Source organism: Biomphalaria glabrata, chromosome 4, assembly GCF_947242115.1.
Source record: "Biomphalaria glabrata chromosome 4, xgBioGlab47.1, whole genome shotgun sequence".
Taxonomy (NCBI): Eukaryota; Metazoa; Mollusca; class Gastropoda; family Planorbidae; genus Biomphalaria; species Biomphalaria glabrata.
The window spans coordinates 7,941,553-7,966,310 of NC_074714.1; the positions used below are offsets into that span (position 1 = coordinate 7,941,553).

General features: G+C 37.2%; 1 protein-coding gene across 3 annotated transcripts; it reads right to left on the reverse strand.

Annotated features, from left to right (window-relative positions):
- Positions 1–4,894: 4,894 nt before the first annotated feature.
- LOC106073108 (N-acyl-phosphatidylethanolamine-hydrolyzing phospholipase D-like) lies at positions 4,895–22,408 on the reverse strand. 3 transcript variants are annotated; one of them, XM_056027692.1, is made up of 7 exons: positions 22,273–22,408; positions 12,793–13,043; positions 12,156–12,457; positions 10,253–10,439; positions 8,414–8,562; positions 6,983–7,097; positions 4,895–5,337 (listed from the first exon to the last, which is right to left on the reverse strand). In XM_056027692.1, the coding sequence occupies exons 2-7, from the start codon at positions 12,967–12,969 to the stop codon at positions 5,230–5,232; spliced, it is 1,038 nt and encodes a 345-aa protein (XP_055883667.1). In that variant the 5' UTR covers positions 12,970–13,043; positions 22,273–22,408; the 3' UTR covers positions 4,895–5,229. The 3 variants fall into 3 exon arrangements, with proteins under 3 accessions (XP_055883667.1, XP_013089040.2, XP_055883668.1); XM_013233586.2 differs by having other exon boundaries at positions 22,250–22,397; XM_056027693.1 differs by lacking the exon at positions 22,273–22,408 and adding an exon at positions 13,331–13,470.
- Between the last annotated feature and the right edge of the window lie 2,350 nt (positions 22,409–24,758).

Genomic DNA, 24,758 nt, shown 5'->3' on the forward strand with positions numbered 1-24,758 from the left:
AAATCAAGTGAAAGTCATGTGACAACCATTTTAATTTCCATTGGATCGCTCATATTGACTTATTTAGCTGGAATTTGTCTCGCTATTTAAGATTTTAATAATCAATTTACAGCCTAAATTTCTAATGTCCCCCACCCCTTGTGAAATAATCCCCCACCCCCCTTTTGCAAAACTGCAGCCAATAATTCATTGAGATTAGTCAAGGGGGATTTGATTTTAAAACTTACTTCTAATTAAAAAAAAAAAAAGATAAACTAGTCACCCTTCTTTCTACTACTGTTGTGTATGGCATTTGCAAAGCGTGACCCTAAATTCCTTCATGCTCGCTCTCCATGTGAATCATTCCAGTGCAACTTAAATTTTTCACAGCTGTTAGTGTCGACTTTGAAGAGCTTCATGTCGCGTTTGCATACATCGTATACCGTTAAAGTGGGCGAACAGCGGCTCTCGAATCCTGCCGTCTGTTAGATCACCATACAGAACGTCTTGTGGAAGTCGACCAACTGGCATTCTACGAAAGTGATCAAGCCAGCCAAGGCGACCGCTGTTGATAATAGAGCAGATGTCCTGGCATTAAAATCTTCGTCGCAACAGCGATACTAAATTGAAGTGTTTAGCCAAAGCAAACGATATTAGAACTGTCTAGTTTCCCATTTTGACCTAAAAAAAAAAAAAAAAAAAAAAAAAAGACGTGCCCTCAAATGGAAGTAGCTTCAGGTTTCTCAGATGAAAACAAGAAGGCGATTAAGAAAAAAAAATCATCTTGTGTAAATTGAAGCTTGTTTACCAAAATTTTTGTTGAATTTTTAATCTTATATATATATGGATTCAATAGCTTGGAATGACCATGAATGTTAACAAATGCACAGTTTAAATAAATAATACTTTAGCTAGAGATCGTTTAAAAGTTGAATAAATGGATTTCTTTTTATCTCCCAAACAATGGGTAAATCGAAGTTATATCTGCGTAGGTCTAAAGTTGCGCTGTTGAGCTTGAAATGCGAACCTTCAATTGAAAAGAATCCAATTAGTCCTGTACATTGCAGACAAAGGGAATCTACATTGTTGCAAATAAACAATTATATATTTCGGGTTAGTTCTCTTTGCACATTGTTACGTTCGGCCAGTTAACATGGAATTAAGGCCTACTAAAATAAACAATAAATTCGATCTTTCACCATTTGAAGCTTTGTCCTCATTGAAATAAGGTTTACTAAAAGAAAATTAAACCTGTAATTGGTTTGTTTAAAGGGGTTAAACTCATTTGTTTTTTAATTAGTGTTTGTATCTAATAATACCTTCATTTTTACTAATATAGACATAGACTTTCATCATCATTGGTTGGCAAGTTAAATTGTCTCCATAGAAATCAGTCTTCAGCAGTATCCACTGCCCTTAACCCCTAAAATTCTGAGCTGTTTTACACTAAGTGCATACAAAATGGAATTACAATTCTGCTGTTTAAAGGCTAAACTACCACACGCGTCTAAAGGGTGAATAAAGTTGGGGTGCCATGTTCCAATTTACGATCACGTTTTAGCTTGCTTTTTACTTGTTTTGTTATCCTTGGGGCGAGCCATTCATTCTGTAGGAGAACATGTCAAGAAAACCTCAACCGATGCTCGGTCACAACCTCGCCTATTTTTCTTTTTTTTTTGTAGGCCTAAAAGTAAAGTTCACCTTTCAGACCTTTCCATCTATGGGGCAGAAGGTGTAAACTGTAAAAATAATCCGTAGGCCTATCTGTGGTCCACATGCAGTTAACTATGGTGTCATATGGCCAGCTTAACTGCCTTACTTTCCCCCAAATCATGTCAGGCAGAGATGAATAGGCTTAGAGTCAGGCGCCATAAATATCCTAGTCTTCCCCAGGATTCGAACCAGGGAACTTCGGTTCGGAAGTCAAGTGCTTCAACACTCAACCACCTTTCTTTTTTGACAATACCTGAATTTTTTCCTTTCTATATACAATGAAGTTCTTGTAGGTCTTACACTATTGATAATGCCTTTGTTTTAGCTATACAGGCTTACTAAGATTACAAGGGCAATATTAATCTATATAGTTACAATGACATTGCTCAATACCACAATAAATGTTTAAATAGTGTATGTTAACAGTGATTATAATAAGGCTGGTCTTCGAGTCGGAAGATTAACGATGTGTGCAGTATTCCGCGTGTCTACCCAGCCCTAGCTGTGATCTGCATATTTGAACACATCCAGCGCAGACATAACCGTCGTCTGCCAGTGTTCGCTTTAGGTTCTTTTTTCGCCATCTACGTATGTCCGTGGATGTAGATTTCCTTTCGGTCTATAATATGTGTATCTCGAGGCCTTTGTAATAAACCTCCAGCTGCCTCGTTTGGAGGCCGCCTGCTGCTCACTTTTATGTCCTTTATAGCATTTTGGCGCCTAAGCTGGTTTTTATAAAGGGTTTTCGAGGGGCACCTCAGCTACGCCAATCACTTTTCAGCTCAACAACAACAACAAAAAAAAAAAAAGACTATAGGACGTGCGTTTTATTATTATTTTATTACCATTAAAGAAAGAGAAAAAAAAAGTACACGACCCCCCCCCCCCTCCCTCTAATACAAAACTAAATGATTTTATGCATAGAAACTTTCCTTTAAAAAATACCAATTAGTAATGAGAAGGCCAAGCTCTGGCAATCAATGAATGTATTTAGTATGTTTTACATTAAAAATGTAGATTTACAATTGTAGCCAATCTTTTTTCATCGATCGTACGTTTTGTTAACTGATGCTGGTTTTGAATATGCAAACCAATCTGTTAGAAGAAATACTTATCATTGTTCTGTTAATAAATGAGACTGTTGTGAAGGGCACATTTTAAAATAATCTCTCCCCCCCCCCTTTTTTTTTTTCTATTTAAGAAATACAGTAGTGTAATAAAAGTTCAGTATGACTAGTTGATTAAGAGGATGAGAATGAAGTGAAACTATATAATGATCTACATTTTAAAAAGAAAGCCAACAACTTGAACATCATGATGCTGTACTTTCTGGAATTATAATAAATATATTAAATAAAAGCTGTTTTGTTTTTTTAAAAGAACACAATAAATAATAGAACAGAATGGTTGAATTTCAGCAAATTTTCAAAAGTTAAAGCATAAAAAATTGCTTTTTTTTTCTTACAAATTCAATAATAAACAAAAATGAAAAAAAAAAAAACTCCTAGCGCTGTGATTAACAAAATACATGAAAACTCAAGTATTTTTTTTTTATAAAAAATTGTTTATTAATTAATACAAACATTATGTACATAAACAGGACAACTAAAAGACAAAGAAAGGTAAGAAAAGTTAGCATGAGTTCTAGTTCTTGTTTAAATATTTGTCACTAAAGGGTTGACTTGGGACATTCAAGTTTACACACATGTTAACCATCAAATAATTAACCTAATAGTTATTTAGTCTGTTGTATTTAGGTAGTCCTTTCTAGTTTTGTTTGTTTCTGTTTAACAAGTTTTGGATGTGCCTCAGAATTGAAAGGAGGTGTGGTCGTAGAGTGGTAAAGTGCTTGGCTCAGGGTTCTGGGTTCAAAATCCTGGTGAAGACTGGTATTTATAATTTTGGGATCTTTGGGCGCCTCTGAGTCCACCCAGCTTTAAACATAAATTAGGGAAAAGTAAAGGCATTTGGTCATTGTGCTGGCCATATTTTTTCAGAATTGAAAATTATTACATCCTAAGGACTCTAGAAATTTTATTTATTCTAGAATAAGGAGCCGGAACATGTAGGTTATATTTTTGGATTGTACAGACATTGGGGCCATCCATTCATGGACTATGAAAAGGGTCTGAAACTAATGCATCACCAAGTCACTCTCCGGAAAACAATTGATAATGCATACACTAAACAACTTGCAAGCGACTTTACCTACATGATACTGGCCCGACAATTCAAGAAAAGAAGATGATGGTTCGTGAAGAGATCCTCTATCCCGATGAACCATCCTTTTAGAAAGCATATTTTAAGTTTACACGGAAAGTAAACGATGGTACAGGCCTGGATGTGTCTCAAATGATCAAATCCCGTCATTGGCCAATATTATGTCTACAGTCTCAACAATTGCACTGACTATCACCCAAAACAGCAGCACTCTCTGGACCGTATTGATAGATTATATATTTTTTGGAACGACTGCAGTATACATTCTAGACTATCATAATCCAGTGTTAAGAAGAACATCTAAGTTGTTCATGGATAAAGAAAGAAGAATGGTCTGCCTGGCCCGACTCTTGTACTTAGATCCCTGTTTAGGAGATATTTGCGGAACTTCTTTAAGCAGATTCCTCATTAAACAATTTCCAGATCCAATCACAGAGGGGCTTTTTTTTTTTTGGAAAATATTGAGTCAGAAATCCGCCAGTAGTACAATCTATTAATGGAATTGAACCTTTGATCGAAAGCCCAGCCAGCTTGAACATCCCTATTGGGATTAGTCCTACAACAATTAGTGTCAAAGTGGGATTGATCACTCAATGGAGGTAGGATTTAATGTCATCCAGATAACATCGAGCTTCTAAGAGCTTTGCAAGACCCAATACGAACACAAATCAAAGAAATGAGCACCATGCTGGACCTTGCTGAGCAAGACAGACGAATTGATGAACAAGAAAGATGAGGCATTAGGTACCGGCTCCTTATTCTAGAAATGAAAAATTACCATTAGGATCAGGATTTTGTGATTTTACCATCACCAAAGAGACATTGATAGCAAAGACAAACAGACACACTCACTCTTTTGTTCATCTGACAATCAAAGCATTAAATAGAAACAATTTGATATACATTTTTTTCATATGTAAAATTATGAGTGAGTCAGGTATGAATGTACATTTTTTTTATATAGTTTCTTTTTTTTTTTTGTGTAATGTGCAAATTGTAAGTCAAATTTCCTCACGTACAATAAAGATTATTATTATTATTATTATTATTAATGAGAACCCTCACAGGATGGTTGGGAGATGAAGGTAGGCAGGATTTAAACCCAGGACCATCGAGACAACAGTCCAGACTGCAAACCATGTGACCAGGCAGTTTAAAAGGTTATTATTAATAAATAAATAGACATTTGTTTACATTATATACCTTACAAAAATAGCATTGGACTATAATAAATAAAAAATGTAAAACATTAAACATTTACATGAACAATACAGTCCTGCAGAATTTCAATCTCTTGAATAAACAAGCTTCATACATTTAGTCTGTAACTAGAACATCACCATGATGGACTGTTATGAAGGAGGATAATGTCATTCCTCTTTTCTCTAACTCTTCTTTCAGTTTTTCTCTGGGTTCCAAATAAAACTAGAATTTAAAAAAAAAAGAGAAAAAAGGATTAAACAAAGGAAATATTAAACATATTTTTTTTTAATGTGCACTTTAAAAACCAGATTCCTTCTTCACAATAGTCAAAAGATTATTTAGTCGAGTGGAAAAAATTTTTTTAGAATAAAAATTCTACTTTCAGATTCAGTAGGTTTCATTGGTTTATATAGCCATAAAGTGTCATTTAATATCATCTGAAAACCTTTTTTTTCCATACACTAAGAATCTCAATTTCACCAATTTAGGTCTCTAGCCTTAGAATCCTGCACTCTACAGTAGGCCTACACTTGCATGGCTTACATTATATAGTTTAATTTTTCCTTTTTGCCTTGTCATAAGTTAGTGTGATGTACTTTGACAGCTCTTGGTTAGGATTTCATTTCGCCATATTGGGCCTGAGAGAGAAGCTGTATTTCTTTTGGTCCTGAATAATCAAGCTACTGGACAGCCTAAGTTATATAGCCTTGGATCTATTCCGGGTAGGACTCTTTGACCCCTGCTTAGTGTGAGTTCTATTTCATATTGCTATGATATTCATTATGTAGATTTCGTCGTATTTATAGTTGTAGATCAGATGTTAGAGTCTTGTTTATTTCTGTAAGGTTTCAGTGTTGGTGTTAACTATTTCAGCCCAATTCATTTACTCTGTTGGTATTGGTGTTACCATTGACAGTGTAGCTGTCATTATCACCAGTGTTGAAGTACAGAAATTCATGACAGTTCCTTGATTGCCATTGTCAGAGTTTATTTTCATTGACAGTTTCTGAAGTATCTTGTTACTGTGAAGAATCTTTTGTGAAGGTTGTGAAACAGTTGATGGTTAACTGTCTGTGTCTTGTCATCGTTGTTAAACAACATCAGAAAAGGTATTTATTACATTATTATTTAACTAATTACTATGAATGTAATTATGATTTATTTTCATATTTAACTGTAATTACTAATTATCTAAATCATCCATGTCAATATTATGTGTAAATATCATAGTACTTATTAAATTTATATTTTTTTAAAATCATCATTGACATAGTTTATTACATTATTTATGTTTGACTGTGTGCGCCTAATGTGTCTGTTTGGCAGAACCTAGAGACTAATATAATTATAACACATAAAGAAAAATAATTATTCTTGAATTAAACGTACAATTATTGTATTTAAAATTATAAATTACATTGAACATATAATTAAAGTCCTGACAATCCTCATAATCAACAAGACATCTTGTAGCAGATATTTTGTTCATTGTACTTTGCTGTCAGGGTTATTGTCTTTTTTATTTATATATGGCTAACAATATGGACAAAGTACTAGAAGAGCTTAAAAAGAGGGACAATTTTTTTTTTTAAATAAGGATAAAATATTTCATTGATAAAATGCACTAAAAGTGATATAGTATATTTTCTTTTAAAAAAAAGTGTTTTCTAAGAAAAAATGATTAACAAAGTGGGTTAAACATTTTTTTTCTAACTTTTTGTTTAACTTTGCAATATTTAGATATTTTGAGGATGAAGTACTCACATGTTTAAACACAATACGAATTTGAAACATGATTGGTTTTTGCAATTTAAATAACTACAGCCATTTTGTTTCAAATATACACTCCTATCTTGTGTATACTTACTTCTTTTGACAGCACAAATGTTCCCCAATGAATACCAATAGACTTTTTGGACTTGACATCAATGTGAATGTCAACTGCTTCAGATGGATCTACATGATGATGTTTCAAAAACCACCTTTGAATAATTTAAAAGAAAAAAGTATAACAAGACGAATTTGAAAAATATATAATGAATTACTTAGCAATTAACAAATATCATGAAGCTATTTTGTAGCCCTGTATTAATACTGTTTCATAAGCTTTGAATACAAATATAAGCTTATTTTTTCAAATGCAAAAATATACAGATATATTCAATCATTTTAGTATTTTTTATAATTTTAAAAATTTTAAATCATTCAAATTGATTTATTAAACTATAAAATTTAACTACATAGAAAGAACATCAGGCAGTGAAAACGATAGTAAATATATTGCTAGCAAGTTTTCATGGCAGCCTGGTTGTGAGGCATGTACTCTAGACTGATGTTTGACAATCACAAAGGTCCCGGGTTCAAACCATGCCAACTGCCATCCCCAGTCATCCTGCAGGAGGTTTGAGCTAGGATGTAATTGTCTTCAGAATCTGAAGGAACATCCGAAAAATCCTTTTGTAATGATTAATGAAGTAAATATTATATATTCAATAGGCCAGAGTTAGATTGTAAAAATACTGGTATTGTTTTGTTTTTTTAAGTAATGCAGCCTGAATGGCCTCAAAAAGGTTTTTAATATTAATGTCTATATCCCAAATATTCCATTACTAAATTTGACAGAGATGCCCTGCGTAAACACTTTATAGACCAGCTTAGGCGCAAACTTGCCTTAGCTGACATAGAAGAGAGCACATGGTTGCATGCAGCCTCAGAACAAGACAGCTGGAGATCATTCAAAAAGGACAAAGGATACACATTTGAGACCAAAAGAAAATACACTGCAGAGGCCAGACGCAGATGGCAAAAAGAAAATCTTAATCAACCACCAGCGGACAATGGTTACAATGGTTATGCTTGTCCTGGATGTGGCAAAATATGTAGGTTACAGCTGGGGCTGCATAACCATGGGAAATACTGCATTCCTCATTAATATTCGGACTTGAAGACAAGCCTTATATATAATATATATATATATATATATATATATATATATATATATATATATATATATATATATATATATATATATATAATCAACAAGCTCTTTCATATAAATAACTCAGACAACGCGACCCCTTTTCATATTAATGCAATTGTAAAAAAAAATATTATTATTACAATATTTCAATAGACCACATCAGTAAATGAAACAAAGAATAGTTTTTTAATCGAACGCACTGAGAAATAATGCCGAGGCGTTTTATAATCCTACAACAGTATTTGTTTAGATGTTTTTAATTATTAATAGCTATTCTTTTAGATGTCCCAATAAAGCAAAGTAAAATAGTTACGATACCTTGGACTATAGGCACCAATTGGTATAGTAGATAAAGTAAAAGGTCCATATTTTTTCCCAATTTCCTTAAACACATTGCAATAGCCAGTATCTCCTGCAAAGTAAAATTTATGTTTTGGCCCCAACACACACCAGCTTGACCAAAGTACCTAAGAAAAAAAAAAAAAAGAATTAATACATATGGCAGATGAAATCTCAGTATGTATTCTTGTCTTTATATGCAATTTCTATCAACTTTAGAATTACTTAGGAATAGTTATTAGTTGCAGTGGATAGTTCAAGAAGTGAAAACAAATATCAAAGTTATTGTGTATGCTGATGCATCATACTTTTTTTCTTTTAAGAAGACAAAACTGTTTTTTTTAAGTAGCTTATGACAAATATTAGTTAAAGACATTGCTAGACATGTAACAATGAAATTGACATCAACAATCAGAACTAAAAAAGTCAATTCAAAATTACAATACCCAAATGCTAGGTTGAAAATCAGCCTAGACAAATACATAAGCTCCAATACATTTATAATAGGCCTATAAGCAAAGTATGACTAGAAATAATTTCTTTAACATAAGTGAAAAAGTGGCTTCATGAATTTGAAATAGTTTGTACAAAAATGATTACATCCCTCCACCTCTTTGGAGATCACATTTTCACAAAGCCTTCTTTTGAGAAATCAAGAATGTGAAAGACTACATTCAGATATAAAACAGAGGGTACAGCATTGAGAGAACTGATGAAAAAATTTCTAGTTGAATGGCTCACAATTTATAATATGAATAAAATAGTATACAGAGAACACATGTTTACACTATGATATCTAGCAAGGAGAAACTAAACAAATTAAAAGTATGCAATATCTATATATATAATTCTCTTCATAGCTCAAGACTTTGGAGACCACATAAAGGAAAGATCACTCTTTTATTTCTAAATGTCATACTAGAGTTACCTTATGAAATAAAAAGAGAGGGGGGGAGAACAAGTTTTATTCACCCATCACAAAATAGCAGGGCTGGACATAACCGTTGTGACCAAGAAGTCACGGAAAGATCACTCTTTTATTTATTTCTACCCCACGTATTTTTAGCGGCGAAAAAAAAGAGGGGAGGGGAGAACAAGTAATCTACTCTGTATTCACCTGTCACTAAATAGCAGCGCCAGACTCAACCGTTGTGGGGCTCTATGCAAAACGAATATGGCGGGGGCAAGTCTGGGTAGGGATACAGATAATAAGTGAAAATAAAGAATTTGTATTAGAAAATAAATTCGTCTTTGCATTTTATTCATTCTTTGCTACCTATAGAATTACTTTACGAGCCTTGCGTGTAGCGAAGTCATACAGTATATCATAAAAATTATGTTTCCTACAATAGCAAGAATTACCTAATTTTTCAATCTATCTTCGATAATTGTTGACTTCAAGCTTCTTTCACCAGATTCCACAATTACGGGTATTACATAATGCCGTTTTTTTTTTTCATTGCGCATAGGTATGGATTCTACTATTTTGAAAGACACCCCAAAATGACAATTTTTGTCTATATATTTCAGGAATTTTTCTTTTTAGTTTTCAAAAGATTTTAATAATTTCCGGAGATTTCCATGACTTTTCATATATTTTGCAATTTCAGGAGATTTCCAGGAGCTCCTGGTAAATCAGAAGGCTGCAGGAAGTCTGTTATAAGTTATAAAATGGTTTAATTTAATAATTTACACCTAGAATTAGGGTGGGCCCTTTGAAAGTGCGGGGCCCCCTGCGGTCTCTAAGGCCGGCCCTGCAAAATACTATGCCATGGGTTATCTAGTTCTATATAGTTTTGAAAAAAAAAATGTCACTACTTTATTGTCATCATTCAGTGTCCTCTTGCACCAGTGTTGACAAGGTGTGCACACCATTTTCACTTGAGACTCTGTACTGTGGAGGTGTTCCTGCCACCACTGTAACTCTATCACATTGCTGCAGCCACTGTCATTCATCCATTGTTTAAGTCCTAAAGGAACATACCACGTCAGGCTTTCTCCATACCTTCAAAAATTAAATAAACACAAAAGTTTTGAGTTTAAAAACTAACACTGAATGTAACAAAATAAAACTTGTATGAAAGAAATTATTTCTAGTTATGCTATGCTTACAGGCCCATTAGAGCTGATGTACTTGTCTATGCTGGTTTGCAGTTTAGTTTTTGGGCATTGTAATTTTGACTGAAAAGCATTATTAAGACATCTCTAATAATATATCAAAAGAAAGCCAAAATTGGAATCAGTGTAAAAAAAATTTGAAGACAATTTTCTTTTCTTTTTTTGGGGGGATATATTTGTAAGGATAAAATAACATTTTTGGTATTTTATTTATAGTGTTGGTCTCTGTTATTTTTTTATTTCCTAATCTATCAAAAGAAAGCCAAAATTGGAATCAGTGTAAAAAAAATTTGAAGACAATTTTCTTTTCTTTTTTTTGGGGGGGGATATATTTGTAAGGATAAAATAACATTTTTGTTATTTTTATTATAGTGTTGGTCTCTCTTATTTTTTTTATTTCCTAATCTATCAAAAGAAATTAGAAAATTATAGGCTTCATTTAATTGGGTCTTTTTAATTGTTGTTGTCAGACATAATCAAACAGCTTTTAATGGTGTGATTGTCAAAGCTAATTTTCTAGCGTAGGTTTAAAAAAAGGGCATTTCAAAAGTGCTGATATATACAAAAGTTAATAAATTAGGTTATTTGATCCATATACACAGCTAATACTCAAATGCTACTTTCAATGTTTGGCAGTCCTATTGGTGTGCAGACACACCCTGTTGCCAACAAACCTAACCCATGTTAAAAGCAGCATCACCTTGTGAGTGTCCTAGCAAGCTAAAGGACCCAACAGAAAATCCATTTTAGGAACCCAGTAGGTTGATAGACAATGGTAAGACCACTTTCTCTGGAAACTCCTGCAACCACCTGACCCCAAATTGCAATGGTTTTCCATCTTTTTGGATCCAGATAGAATGGAAAAGAGGTGATTGCTGACCTTTGGGCAGCCCAGCACACCTAAATGTACTGCTCAGGCTTTTCCCGTCAATGGAAAAGTCAATTCATTGAAAGGTACTAAGTAAAGGGAAAAGATTGTGTCTCAAGATGTAACATTGCATAGGACAGACCTTTCAATGAAAACTTCCTATTAACTCCCTTTTTTCTAAATAAAATTTCAGTATTATCTTTTGAGTTCTCAGAAAAAACACAATTCTGGTTCCATTTTCTGTAAGAGGACAATATAATATTAAGTGTCTTAGCAATGAAATTGAGAGATGCTACAGAAGGATCCTAGGTATCTCATTTAAAGACCATATCACAAACAAAGAGATTAGAGACAGAGCTTCCTTCAGGGAACAGTACCAGGAAAAAGAAAAAAAGGCAGGCAGAGAAAGCAATGGGAAGACAACATGAAAGATTGGACAAGCCTGCCATTGAAAGAGATTCTATCCCAGGCAAAAGACACAGAGGAATAGAGAAAGATGGTTGACAAATCTTGTATGGTGTCCCAAAGGTCCAACAGACTAAGGAATAGGTGAATGTGAGCCCTACATATGTAAAAAGGAGTTAGAAAATTAACTAGAAAAAACAATGACTTAACACTATTTACATCTTTTATTTAATTAAATCTTAATTACTTAATTGATATGCATATTTTGAAATAATCATATAAAAGAAGGTTTGGAAATTATTAACTAAATGTTAAAATTTGTATACACACCTCTCATTTAAAGCTTTGACACTGTTTATATCCAGATGATCGTAATGGTTGTGACTAATGAGGACACAGTCAATCTTCGGCAACTGGTCAATGGTTAAAGGTGGTGGCCTATACCGTTTAGTACCTAACCATTGAAATGGTGAGCATCGGTTACTGAATATTGGATCAGTCAACAATGTAACACCATCAAACTGGACAAGTGAAGTAGCATGACCAATCCACATGTGTCGGATGCCTGAGTCAGGTGATTTGTCAAATTGGGATACATCTGCTTTAATAATTGGCAATGTCTTTTCCAGACTCTAAAAAAAAAGATAAAAATGATAAAGTTATATTTATTAAAGATGTATCAGGTTTTGCTCTATTTCAATATGTAAGAATGCAATCATCAAAACTGTTAAATTTTATGTTTGAACACAGAAGAAAAGTTACTAAGTAAATATTTGTAATTTTAACAAGTTTCAATTTTCATTGTGTTATTTCTTGTATATATATATTGTGTTGTTTCTGTGTATATTTTAATTATAATTTTTAAAATAAAATAATCCTATATTGCTATGTAACATTGCTCCATATTATAGTTAGTAAAATAGCTTAAATAAGGAAGGTTTTCTGATATGCATGCTTAGCTACTAACCACACTATCTGGAACACTATCTTCACTTCGCATGAACAAAAATTTTAACAAGCTTGCAAAACTTGGCTTTCTCCATGGATCCCAAGAACTGCTAAATCTTCCATCAGCTGTTAATATATGATGGCTCCCACTCGGCTCTTTATCAGCAATGTCTGTTTCTTCCACTAAGACTTCCATTGTCAGCCTCAACGTTTTCTCAGCTTCTCAAAGTTTTATCAAATTCAGCTCAACATACAACTTTTTAAAAAAGTCTGAATGAAAGGATTAATATAGCATGTCAATAGTTAATGAGTTAGAGAATTAGTGCAATATGTTTAATACAGCATATAACCCTTTTATGGTACATGTCTTCTATGACTACCTACTTCAGAAGTTTTAAGTAAAGAGTTTATCATACACAATTGCGAAAACGCTAATTTTGATTTGATCTTACTATCTCCAGGATTGCACTTCAATTTTGTATTCTAAATTTTTAAAAATTGTCTTTTATCCTGAGGCAAAAAAAAAGACTGCAATGCTACAAACAATGGAGGCTTACCAAGAAATATTCATTCATGTCCTGGTTATCGTATTTAAATCCTAATTAAGTCAAACATTCTACTGATGAAAACTGTTCTAGGATGAGTAGAGATATAGTTGGCCTTTAGAACTGCTCTACAGGTGACAATGGCTACTTATCTTCTTATATATTACAGATATTACTAAAAAAAAAAAAAGATAATTACGTCCTATGCTACAAAAACGGATGGACTTAACACTGATTGCATCATGAACCTGTCTAGAAGAGTAAACATTTTTTGCTGAAAAAAATGTTGCCAAAAATAGCCATATACTTGTAGAGGAAAATAATATTAAGGCTGTGACGAAACGCGTCCCTTCTCAATACAGAACTGACCAGTGCGGAACTAACCCCCCCCCACCACCTCTTAACCACTAGTTAGCATTGTATAGCCCCTTTTTCACTAAACTGACCAGGGTAGAACACAAACAATCTATTACATCAAGGTTAGATCCAACCCCCAAATCATAGGCCATAAACACACATCCCAAGTTACACCCAGACGCCGAAACAAACGTACGCAGCCGTTCAGTTCAGAAACATTAAAATTGAAAGTTACGCCCCAAACGCCGAAACAAAAGCACGCAACCGTAAAGTCCAGGGACATTAAAATTTGGTGTCCACGTACATCCCTTTGAGTCGACACTCCTAACGCCCAGGGCTATTCAAATCGTTTCCGTCCGCTGTACCGTCGAGCGATGGTCCAGCCTGATAATTATGGTATGGTTCCGCTTTCATCCTCCTTCGTCCCCCCCCCCCCGGGTCGCGGGTTAAAGAAGTCAGGTGAATGAGCCCCAAATGAAAAGATTGGTCCAATTTAACAATTCTAAACTCAAAAGACTCGCTGGCCATTGGATCATCACTACTCTTAACATACCGTTCGGGAACCTATAAAAGCCGGAGACGAAAGTTTCAGGTTAATGCCATTCTAGATCAGAATCACTGAGAAGTCAGAAGACTCTCAAGTCAACGATTCATTTGGGAACTTGTGTAAGGCAAAGCGGGTGAGTTGGAAAAACTTTATCATTATTATTTAGTGTGTCTTCGCCTGTAACATTTATGTTCATGTATCATTACCATGTTAACACTTGTTTGCTTCCAAATATTACATTTGTAAATCTCTATGAATATGTGCTTCTTAATAACTCGTCAACATTGTCTGTATTCCCAACGGTGGACATCCACCTTACAATTTAGTTAATCCTAATGTCTATTTATGCAATTGTTATTTATTCATATCCATATTCATCTGGACCTACTCGAGTCTAGATCATTTTCTTACCTGTGCATATGCACCTGTATATGTGCACATATATATATATACATTATGATTATGCTTGTTTTGGTTATGCACATACTGTGCTGTTACCATGCATCCTTAGGCCCGAGAATCAGTCTCGCGTGTCTACCCCACTATTTTCAGCTTGTCGACCTGCATGGTTATGTGCCCTTTTGCACCCCCCCCCCTCCCTTCTTCTTGTCACGGTCCTCTGGTCACGAGTGACCGCGGACTTGTTTACCTGTGGGTCAATGAGGTCACAGGGGCTACAACCCTGTAATATGGTCCCCTTGTTTCCCTCCTCATTTATGCCCCTGCCTTGTACATTTATATTTGTATTTGTATTATTATTATTGTATTATTTGTACAGCAATTATTACTAGACCTAGTAAAATGTTGTTGACAAGTATCTTGGTTAGCCTGAGGGAGACGCTCCTATCAAGGATGCGCCCCTCGCCAACCAGCCCGTATGGTTTAATAATTCAGGCTCCTCTCATGTCTCATTTCATAGCCTCCTACACCAGGGCTGGCGTGTTTTGTTGCCTGAAGGTAGACCTCAGCAGCTCTCCACACATTCCCGTTGAGGGTGAGTCACTCATCACCCTCGAACCGAGCCGAAGGCATTCCAGGCTGACGTCCCAGGACCGGTCTGCAACTACCACAGGAGTAAGCCCACCGCGTGGCATCCTCATATTCATCACACTAGTGCCCGCCTACCTGCAGGGCACCAGCAACTGGCTACAACACAACGGAGCTTCAACTTATCCAACCCCGAAGGAGAACCTTGCATAACAGATAAGTGAGAGACAGCCGAATAAGCAAACCATACACGAATCTTTATGAGCAACATCCCAGTGATAATATTATCTTAAACGTCATCATAAAATCCTAAATCATTCTGTACATCCCCCCCCCACTCACTGATTGTATTTCTTCTTAATTTATCTTTATTAAATACTTGTTCTTCCACAAAACCAATAAGCTTTGCGTTTTGCTTGTGCCTGTCTATGTGCCTATACAACATCAACCAAATATTTACCACGTTGTGGCTCTAAGACTTTACCCCTAGGAGTCGCAGGCCATCGTCCCCATCGGGAAGTGCAAACGGACCGATCGGCGGACTTATTCCACCACAACGGGGGTAAACTGTGACGCCTAGTCCGGGATCACAAAACCCTAACTCATTCAGTATAGGCACAAGGCAATAAGCAGAACGTTCACAAATTTCCACCCATTAGACCCTATAGATATATATTGATAACATAGAACTACATATTGCTCAGTATGGTTTGATTATGTCAATGCTGTATAGTATATTATATTAATTATATAATTGTTGTATCATATTTAGACAATAACACAGGTGAAGACATAATTAAATAAATATTCAGTTAGCCTCTCACCCGCTTCAGCTTCTGAGCACATTTCCCCATCACCTCTATCCCACAAAAATGGCTGAAGGCACTAGATCAAAAGCCGAATCAGCTAAATCTATCAAAATTCGCGAGCTCAACGAGCTAGCAGACCAAATAGGTATCAGGCCTGATGATCGACCAACGTTCGTCCTGGCTAAGTTCGAGGAGTGGGAAAAAAGAGAAAGGGAAAGGGAAAAAGAAAAATTAGATAGGGAGAGGGAAAAGGAAGCTCACGCGTTCCGTATGAAAGAAAAGGAAATAGAGTTAGAAAAACTAAAAGCTAACGACGAATCGCGCACAACAAATGCTGCCGATCAAAACTCCCCTAATTGTCAAACCCCTCACTTCAACTTAGAACCTTTCGATGAAACCAAAGAAAGTATAGAGACTTTCTTAGAAAGATTTCAAAACGTGGCTACCAACAACCAGCTACCAATTGGCAAATGGTCATTTAGAGTGTCACAAGCTCTGCGGGGTAAGGCCTACGAGGTGTATGCTAAGCTCCCCTCATCCAGTCAAAACGACTACTCAGCGCTCAAGAACGCACTGCTAGTCCAGTTCGACTTGACCGCCAGCTCCTACCACAAGAAATTTAGGAACTCTCGCCTTGAAAGACGCGAGATGTATTCCAGTCTCTTTACTAGACTAGAAAAATACTTGGATAAATGGTTATCCTTAAGTCCCTTCACTCAAAAATATGAAGGCCTAAAAGACCTTATTCTAGTAGAACAGCTCCGTGAATGTATGACCCCTGACCTTCGCATCTTCATAGATGAAAGCGGTGTCACTACACCACAAGAAATAGTCAGTTACTCTGATAGATTTCTAGCAGCCCACAGGGAGCAGAAAACTAAAACATCAGACCAAAGCCCATCGATAGCGAAGGTAGATAAGCAGCCCGACCCTTCAACTAGCAGCAATAACAATAACAACAAACAAACACGCCAGCCCAACAACCAAGCACCCCGCCACCCCATTCCTCCCAACCCGCCTAGGCAGCAAAAGAAATGGTGTAGCTTCCATAACTCTCCTACCCATGACTCCAGCGAGTGTCATAATAGAAGTCGCCCTTACTCAGCCCAACCACTGATGATGATAACGCAAGCAACTCCCGTCCTAGACTCATCATCGAGTAACCATCCCCCTACAGTCGAAAAGGTATTAGTGAACGGAATATCCTCTAATTGCCTATACGATTCCGGTTGCTCCTTTTCGGCAACCGTCAGGAAATCATTGGTAAAGCCCCGCTATATCAGCAACAAATGGGTCACCATACAAGGCGCAGACTTGAACTCTCCCCCATTCACCCTTCCGATCGCCCGAATAAAGGTGAGATCTAGATATGTCAACGGTAGGATAGAGGCGGCCGTCATGGACAATCCATGCTTTGACCTAACGCTTGGTGATAAATACGTGTTCTTGGGAACTCCTACAGGTCCAAGTTTCACTACCCCAGGGGTCACTCCGGTGAACCCCAATACGACTAACCCCTCGGTCCTTGAAACGGACCACATCAGCGCATTCCCTGTGACTACTGGAGCCCAGGCTCCCCAGGATGGCGCAAGGGAAACCCTTAACTCTCTCCGCAGAGGATACAAGGAATCCCCACGAAGCTATCTATCGTCTGCAAAGATTTTCGTTCCCGTGAAAAGGGATAAGTCGAAAATCCATAGGCGCCCAATAGCTCGCAAACCGGGCCTCCAACAGCACCATTCGGGCGGGGAGGGAGGCGCACGAAGTCACGCGGCCCGATCCCAGCGCTTCGGCCCTCAAACCCGGCAAACTGGCCAACCCAACTCCCAGAACTCTAAACAGAGCCGAGGAGTAAAGGCCGAGAATCCCATCAGCAGTTCTATCACGAAGAACGCTGACTCTAGCGGCACGAATGTTGTCATGCAGGCCGCCAATCTCAACGCTCTCGCCGTCGAGCGAAGCACCCATTCTGCCAGCGCACCCATCAATGCACAGGGCACTGGCACTGCCGCCATCGTCCTTCTGCAGGACACTGGCATCGACAGCGTAATGGACGTCGCATCCAGCGCCACCATGATTGCACCTGATATAGTGCGAGGTACCAAACCCCTTGGTGCCGCCTTTAACTCACGGTCCACCGAAACCCACCCCAGGCCACTCATCACGAGAAGCGCCTGTACAAACTGTTACGGGACAAGACAATGTCTCCCCCTCCAGCCGCCTGGTAAGGCATCTCTGTTCCCCACTTTACACATTTCTGCACCCCTCCTCAACGCCGAGGGCCTAAAACCGCATCCGCCCTTATGCCACATAGATGAGCTACCCTCTAACTACGCTGAGGTCATTCTAAGTGAAAGCGACCCGCCACCCAGCCGACTATCCAACTTGCAAGTTAGCTCGGCTAATAAACGAGAAGACTGCAAAATCTGTCTAAAGTTTCTATGTGTAGTAGTCTTGTGGATGTTTCTTGCACATCACTATGGCTCAAACCCTAGAGCATCACATGGACCCTCAGACGATGGTTCAACTCTCCATGTGCTTCCCAGACTAGCACTGGTGGTAACACTCATGCTCATTGTATTCTTGCTAGGCTATCTGTCCGCTAGAGTAAGGTGGCCACACTTTTGCAGCAGGCGTAAGGTATTTCTCACCACGCCTAAGTTCTCGAAGGGCCTTCCGCAGCTTCAACACAATGAAAACAAACCGAATGCCCAGTCCCGGCTACTACTGTTTAGCCACTCTCCTGCCCGTAATGGCAGTCACCAAGAGGAAGTAATTCCCGCCTTCCTTGATTGGTGCACAATCGTGTTTGCCAATAAATCAACCCTAGATCCTGTAGTGGAGTTTGATATCCACCATATCATCCAAGCTCACGCTGGACCTGATGACGTGATCAGTGAATGCACGCTCCTACGTAGAGGCCCCGCTTGTCCCTCTATCATCTAGGCAACCTCTCACAGGTCAGTTCAGAATTTCGAAATTAATAATGCCTTTACAATGCATTATCTTTGGCGGAGGGGTGTGTGACGAAACGCGTCCCTTCTCAATACAGAACTGACCAGTGCGGAACTAACCCCCCCCCACCACCTCTTAACCACTAGTTAGCATTGTATAGCCCCTTTTTCACTAAACTGACCAGGGTAGAACACAAACAATCTATTACATCAAGGTTAGATCCAACCCCCAAATCATAGGCCATAAACACACATCCCAAGTTACACCCAGACGCCGAAACAAACGTACGCAGCCGTTCAGTTCAGAAACATTAAAATTGAAAGTTACGCCCCAAACGCCGAAACAAAAGCACGCAACCGTAAAGTCCAGGGACATTAAAATTTGGTGTCCACGTACATCCCTTTGAGTCGACACTCCTAACGCCCAGGGCTATTCAAATCGTTTCCGTCCGCTGTACCGTCGAGCGATGGTCCAGCCTGATAATTATGGTATGGTTCCGCTTTCATCCTCCTTCGTCCCCCCCCCCCCGGGTCGCGGGTTAAAGAAGTCAGGTGAATGAGCCCCAAATGAAAAGATTGGTCCAATTTAACAATTCTAAACTCAAAAGACTCGCTGGCCATTGGATCATCACTACTCTTAACATACCGTTCGGGAACCTATAAAAGCCGGAGACGAAAGTTTCAGGTTAATGCCATTCTAGATCAGAATCACTGAGAAGTCAGAAGACTCTCAAGTCAACGATTCATTTGGGAACTTGTGTAAGGCAAAGCGGGTGAGTTGGAAAAACTTTATCATTATTATTTAGTGTGTCTTCGCCTGTAACATTTATGTTCATGTATCATTACCATGTTAACACTTGTTTGCTTCCAAATATTACATTTGTAAATCTCTATGAATATGTGCTTCTTAATAACTCGTCAACATTGTCTGTATTCCCAACGGTGGACATCCACCTTACAATTTAGTTAATCCTAATGTCTATTTATGCAATTGTTATTTATTCATATCCATATTCATCTGGACCTACTCGAGTCTAGATCATTTTCTTACCTGTGCATATGCACCTGTATATGTGCACATATATATATATACATTATGATTATGCTTGTTTTGGTTATGCACATACTGTGCTGTTACCATGCATCCTTAGGCCCGAGAATCAGTCTCGCGTGTCTACCCCACTATTTTCAGCTTGTCGACCTGCATGGTTATGTGCCCTTTTGCACCCCCCCCCCTCCCTTCTTCTTGTCACGGTCCTCTGGTCACGAGTGACCGCGGACTTGTTTACCTGTGGGTCAATGAGGTCACAGGGGCTACAACCCTGTAATATGGTCCCCTTGTTTCCCTCCTCATTTATGCCCCTGCCTTGTACATTTATATTTGTATTTGTATTATTATTATTGTATTATTTGTACAGCAATTATTACTAGACCTAGTAAAATGTTGTTGACAAGTATCTTGGTTAGCCTGAGGGAGACGCTCCTATCAAGGATGCGCCCCTCGCCAACCAGCCCGTATGGTTTAATAATTCAGGCTCCTCTCATGTCTCATTTCATAGCCTCCTACACCAGGGCTGGCGTGTTTTGTTGCCTGAAGGTAGACCTCAGCAGCTCTCCACACATTCCCGTTGAGGGTGAGTCACTCATCACCCTCGAACCGAGCCGAAGGCATTCCAGGCTGACGTCCCAGGACCGGTCTGCAACTACCACAGGAGTAAGCCCACCGCGTGGCATCCTCATATTCATCACACTAGTGCCCGCCTACCTGCAGGGCACCAGCAACTGGCTACAACACAACGGAGCTTCAACTTATCCAACCCCGAAGGAGAACCTTGCATAACAGATAAGTGAGAGACAGCCGAATAAGCAAACCATACACGAATCTTTATGAGCAACATCCCAGTGATAATATTATCTTAAACGTCATCATAAAATCCTAAATCATTCTGTACATCCCCCCCCCACTCACTGATTGTATTTCTTCTTAATTTATCTTTATTAAATACTTGTTCTTCCACAAAACCAATAAGCTTTGCGTTTTGCTTGTGCCTGTCTATGTGCCTATACAACATCAACCAAATATTTACCACGTTGTGGCTCTAAGACTTTACCCCTAGGAGTCGCAGGCCATCGTCCCCATCGGGAAGTGCAAACGGACCGATCGGCGGACTTATTCCACCACAAAGGCTTGACTTTGAGTCTGAATGATACCTTTGGGGAACAATTTAAAAAAAAATTATTTTATCTTCTAAACATAATAAACAAAAGTCCATTATAATAAATCAAACACTAATTATTATAATGTTATTTGTATAGTTATGTTATTTATACCAAGAATTTCAACTTGAATGTAGTAGGTGGACTTATCCTTAACTTTTGTCAACACCAAGGTGGACTGATCAATAAGTTTTCACATTATTAATGTTTTCTATATAAATTTTTTTTTTTACAAAACATAACAAGACAAAGCAAGATCCAATTTCTCCCAAGTGTAGCACACCATCATTTTGTTGATTTATATTTTCATACTAGATCTAGCCGGATATGACCCAGGCCTGTGAGCCTTAGTACATTATTTCTTAGTTAAGTCAAACATGGCTAGTTGTTTCCTCAAAACATTTGAATTTTTACAAGAAAAGGACAGTAGACTAGGAAAATGGGTTTTACCTATTTTAAAGTATTTAGCTGACATATTTGTAGCTAATAGAGTCTATATAATAATAATATGCTTTATGTATTCAATAACAAAACGGGCTCACTCCAACACATGTATGTAGCTTAACTCATGAAGATGATGATTATGTTTCAGATGATAGATACTACTGTTGTTTTGAGCCCACAGTATATAGACTAGCTATATAAGTATATTATACTAGATCTATATTGGGTCTATATAGATCTAGGAATATAGTCTAGAAAAAAAATAGATTTAATAGATCTTATTACTAATATAGAATATATAGGCCTACTTATAATAATAATAGATCTATACTATATTTATATCTAGAGGGTATCATGATTATGATCTATAGTATTAAGTCGACAATTAAGTATTAGAATCTAGTAGACTCTATATCTATCAGAAATGATAGATCTAGACTAACTAGATTCTAAATCTAGATTCGAGATCTAGACTACATCTACTAGACTAGAATGATCTACTGATCTAGATCTGTCTTTAGTAGTCAGTTTAGACTTTAGAAATTAAATTTCGAGATCGATCCTATACAAATTCGGTAATTTCACAATAGACTCAAGATCTAGGTCTAGAATTTACCTATTTATTACTGTACGGCTTACCGCTCAGATCTAGACTAGAGTCTAGATTCGACTACTTTCAAAATATTTAAAATCACTCAATTACGGTGCATTTTTCGGTATGATCTCATTTTTCATTTTACAATCCTTGCAATGTTTACATAATAGGTCATTTTGCCCTTCGGTTGACAAGAGATTATCCAGGCCAGTGCTTTTTTGGTTTTAAACAAATATAGATCTAAATAAAAATGCCGGTACTCATTGATTTAGGTGCGGCACTCAGTAGCTATCTAGTTGATTGCTTAACTTTTAACTACTAAAAATTAATAATTTACGTTAAAATATAAGAAAAGGAATACTTTTTTTTTTCGAAACAGGTGCATGAAGTCGTACCGGTGCGTATTATAGGCCTACCGTCACAAAAAAAAAAAAAAAAAAAAACTCTGGGCGTAGTTAAAAAAAACTAATATTCTTACTTACTTAGGACTTTTACTTGGATTCTCCCGCGGCGTTCGGCGTATTGGACGGCAAGCAGTCTCCTCAAAGAACTGTCATTGGCAATATCTGAAGCTTCTTCCCAGCTGGTGTCCATGAATCTGAAGCTTCTTCCCAGCTGGTGTCCATGAAAGTGTGGCGCCAAGTTACACTAGTATGTCCCTGTTTGCGCTTTCCTCGTAATGGTCTCCATGTCATCGCAACTCTTGGTATTTATTTTGTCGGATAATGTCTCGCAAACCTTATGCGACGCTGTCACAACCTCACCAAGTTGTGGACTCCCAGTTCGGCATAGGATTTCCTTGATTGAGTAAAATCCGCCTTAGCCATCTTTGTTGAGCCACATTTAGTCTATTTTCCATTTCGGCAGGTGACTTCCATGCTCTTCACTGAACTTTATTTATGGAGCCCAGCGGCTGGTAGAAATGTGTAACCTTTATTGGCTACGCCCTTGGAATTCATTTACTGATAGTTTGCTTTAGATTTTATATCAAAAAGGGAAGTTTTATCGTCAAAACCATCTGGTTTTTAAGCTAAAAAATCTCGAATTTTTTTTTTTAACCAAACTCAAAACCCCCTTAGCTCCCCAATTTAAGTCATTGGTCAATATGCATGACTAAATGCATGACGCGTAGGGCGTAATCATCTTCTTTTTTGAAGTAACGTCTGTATTATATAAGATAAGATAAAGATAAGATTAGCTACTCTCATAGAATTAGGTGACTGTAGTTTGCTTTAGAATAATATTGAAGAGGGGGGCTATCAACTGAAAACTATCTGTGGGGGGATTTTAAACTCAAAATCATCTGGAGGGGTTTTAAAGCCCTCTGGCAGAGAGGTGCTTAAACCCAAAATTTCCCCCCCCCCCAGGCTACGCTATTAGCATTTTGATTGTGTAATTTGCTTTTTATTAGCAGCCCACGAAAGGGAAATAGGCGCTTTTAGTTTTGTGTGGTCTGTCTGTCCGTCCGTCCGTCCGACCGGCTGTGCCGTTTAGATCTCATGAACTAGAAAAGACATTGACAATCCGACATCATGATATTTTAGACCATTCAAAGTTCTGATACAAAGGCTACTTTTCCTTTCCCAAAAACGAAAAATTAAATTTTTAAAATCAACTATGCAAGCAGTTTTTTTCATAAAAATACACCATTTTTACAACTATTCACTATTACTAGTAACAAACACGGAAGGCTATTTAGTACGCAAGATAACAATGTGCTATATTTTAACACATTTATGCAAAGGGTTTTAGATTTTTTTTTTTGATATTTTTTTTTATGTCATAGATTATAGATCTATACTAATATCATGCAATTTTAGTAGAAAGAAAAAGAGTGCTTGTTGCCTACTGTCAAGTCTTTATTGATTTAATTACTGAATATTAATGTGTCTAGGTATTAAAAGTAACATTAATTGCAATGTGTGTGTGTGTGTGTGTGTCTTATAATTAATTTATAATTACTTTTAGTCCCCAGCTCAGCCCAACAGACACACCATACACACCCAGCTGTACATAAACTAATAAACGATGTGTATGTTGATTTAAATTAAACTATAAATTTAATAAAATATAGATTTATACAATGAAATGACATATGACTAATGTTAATGATAAATGAATACATATGGTATGATATGAGAAATTACTAAATCATAGTCTAGTTCCAATTAAATACTGAAATAATATTTCAAATACAATGATAACCACCTTGTAATATGGTATCCGATAGTATTGTCCTCACAATATTTTCTTCCAAGACTAAGATTATGTAACAGTACAGTTCACTTCAACAAATTGTTCAGGTATCACAGGTGTCTTCTAGACAATGTTCAACCACGATGAAGCAAATATCAAAGTTCAGATCAGTACAAAAAACTCACAACGTCACAATGTAACACCAAGTCTGGACATAGAAACCCGCAATCTGGAGCCTCAGACTCAAAACCTAAAACCCAAAACTTGAAACCTCAGACAAAAAACTTGAGACTTGAAACCTGAGACGAAAACCCTACAGAAAGACAAATAACAG

Bases quoted from the DNA above. Each gene is read 5' to 3' on its own strand.
- LOC106073108 (XM_056027692.1), bottom strand. From the start codon at position 12,969: ATGGAAGTCTTAGTGGAAGAAACAGACATTGCTGATAAAGAGCCGAGT. The intron at 10,440-12,155 runs GTGTGTATACAA...TAATTTTTGAAG, and splicing joins GTCAAAGCTTTAAATGAGAG to GTATGGAGAAAGCCTGACGT. The intron at 8,563-10,252 runs GTAGTGACATTT...TTTTTTTCTTAG, and splicing joins CACTGAATGATGACAATAAA to GTACTTTGGTCAAGCTGGTG.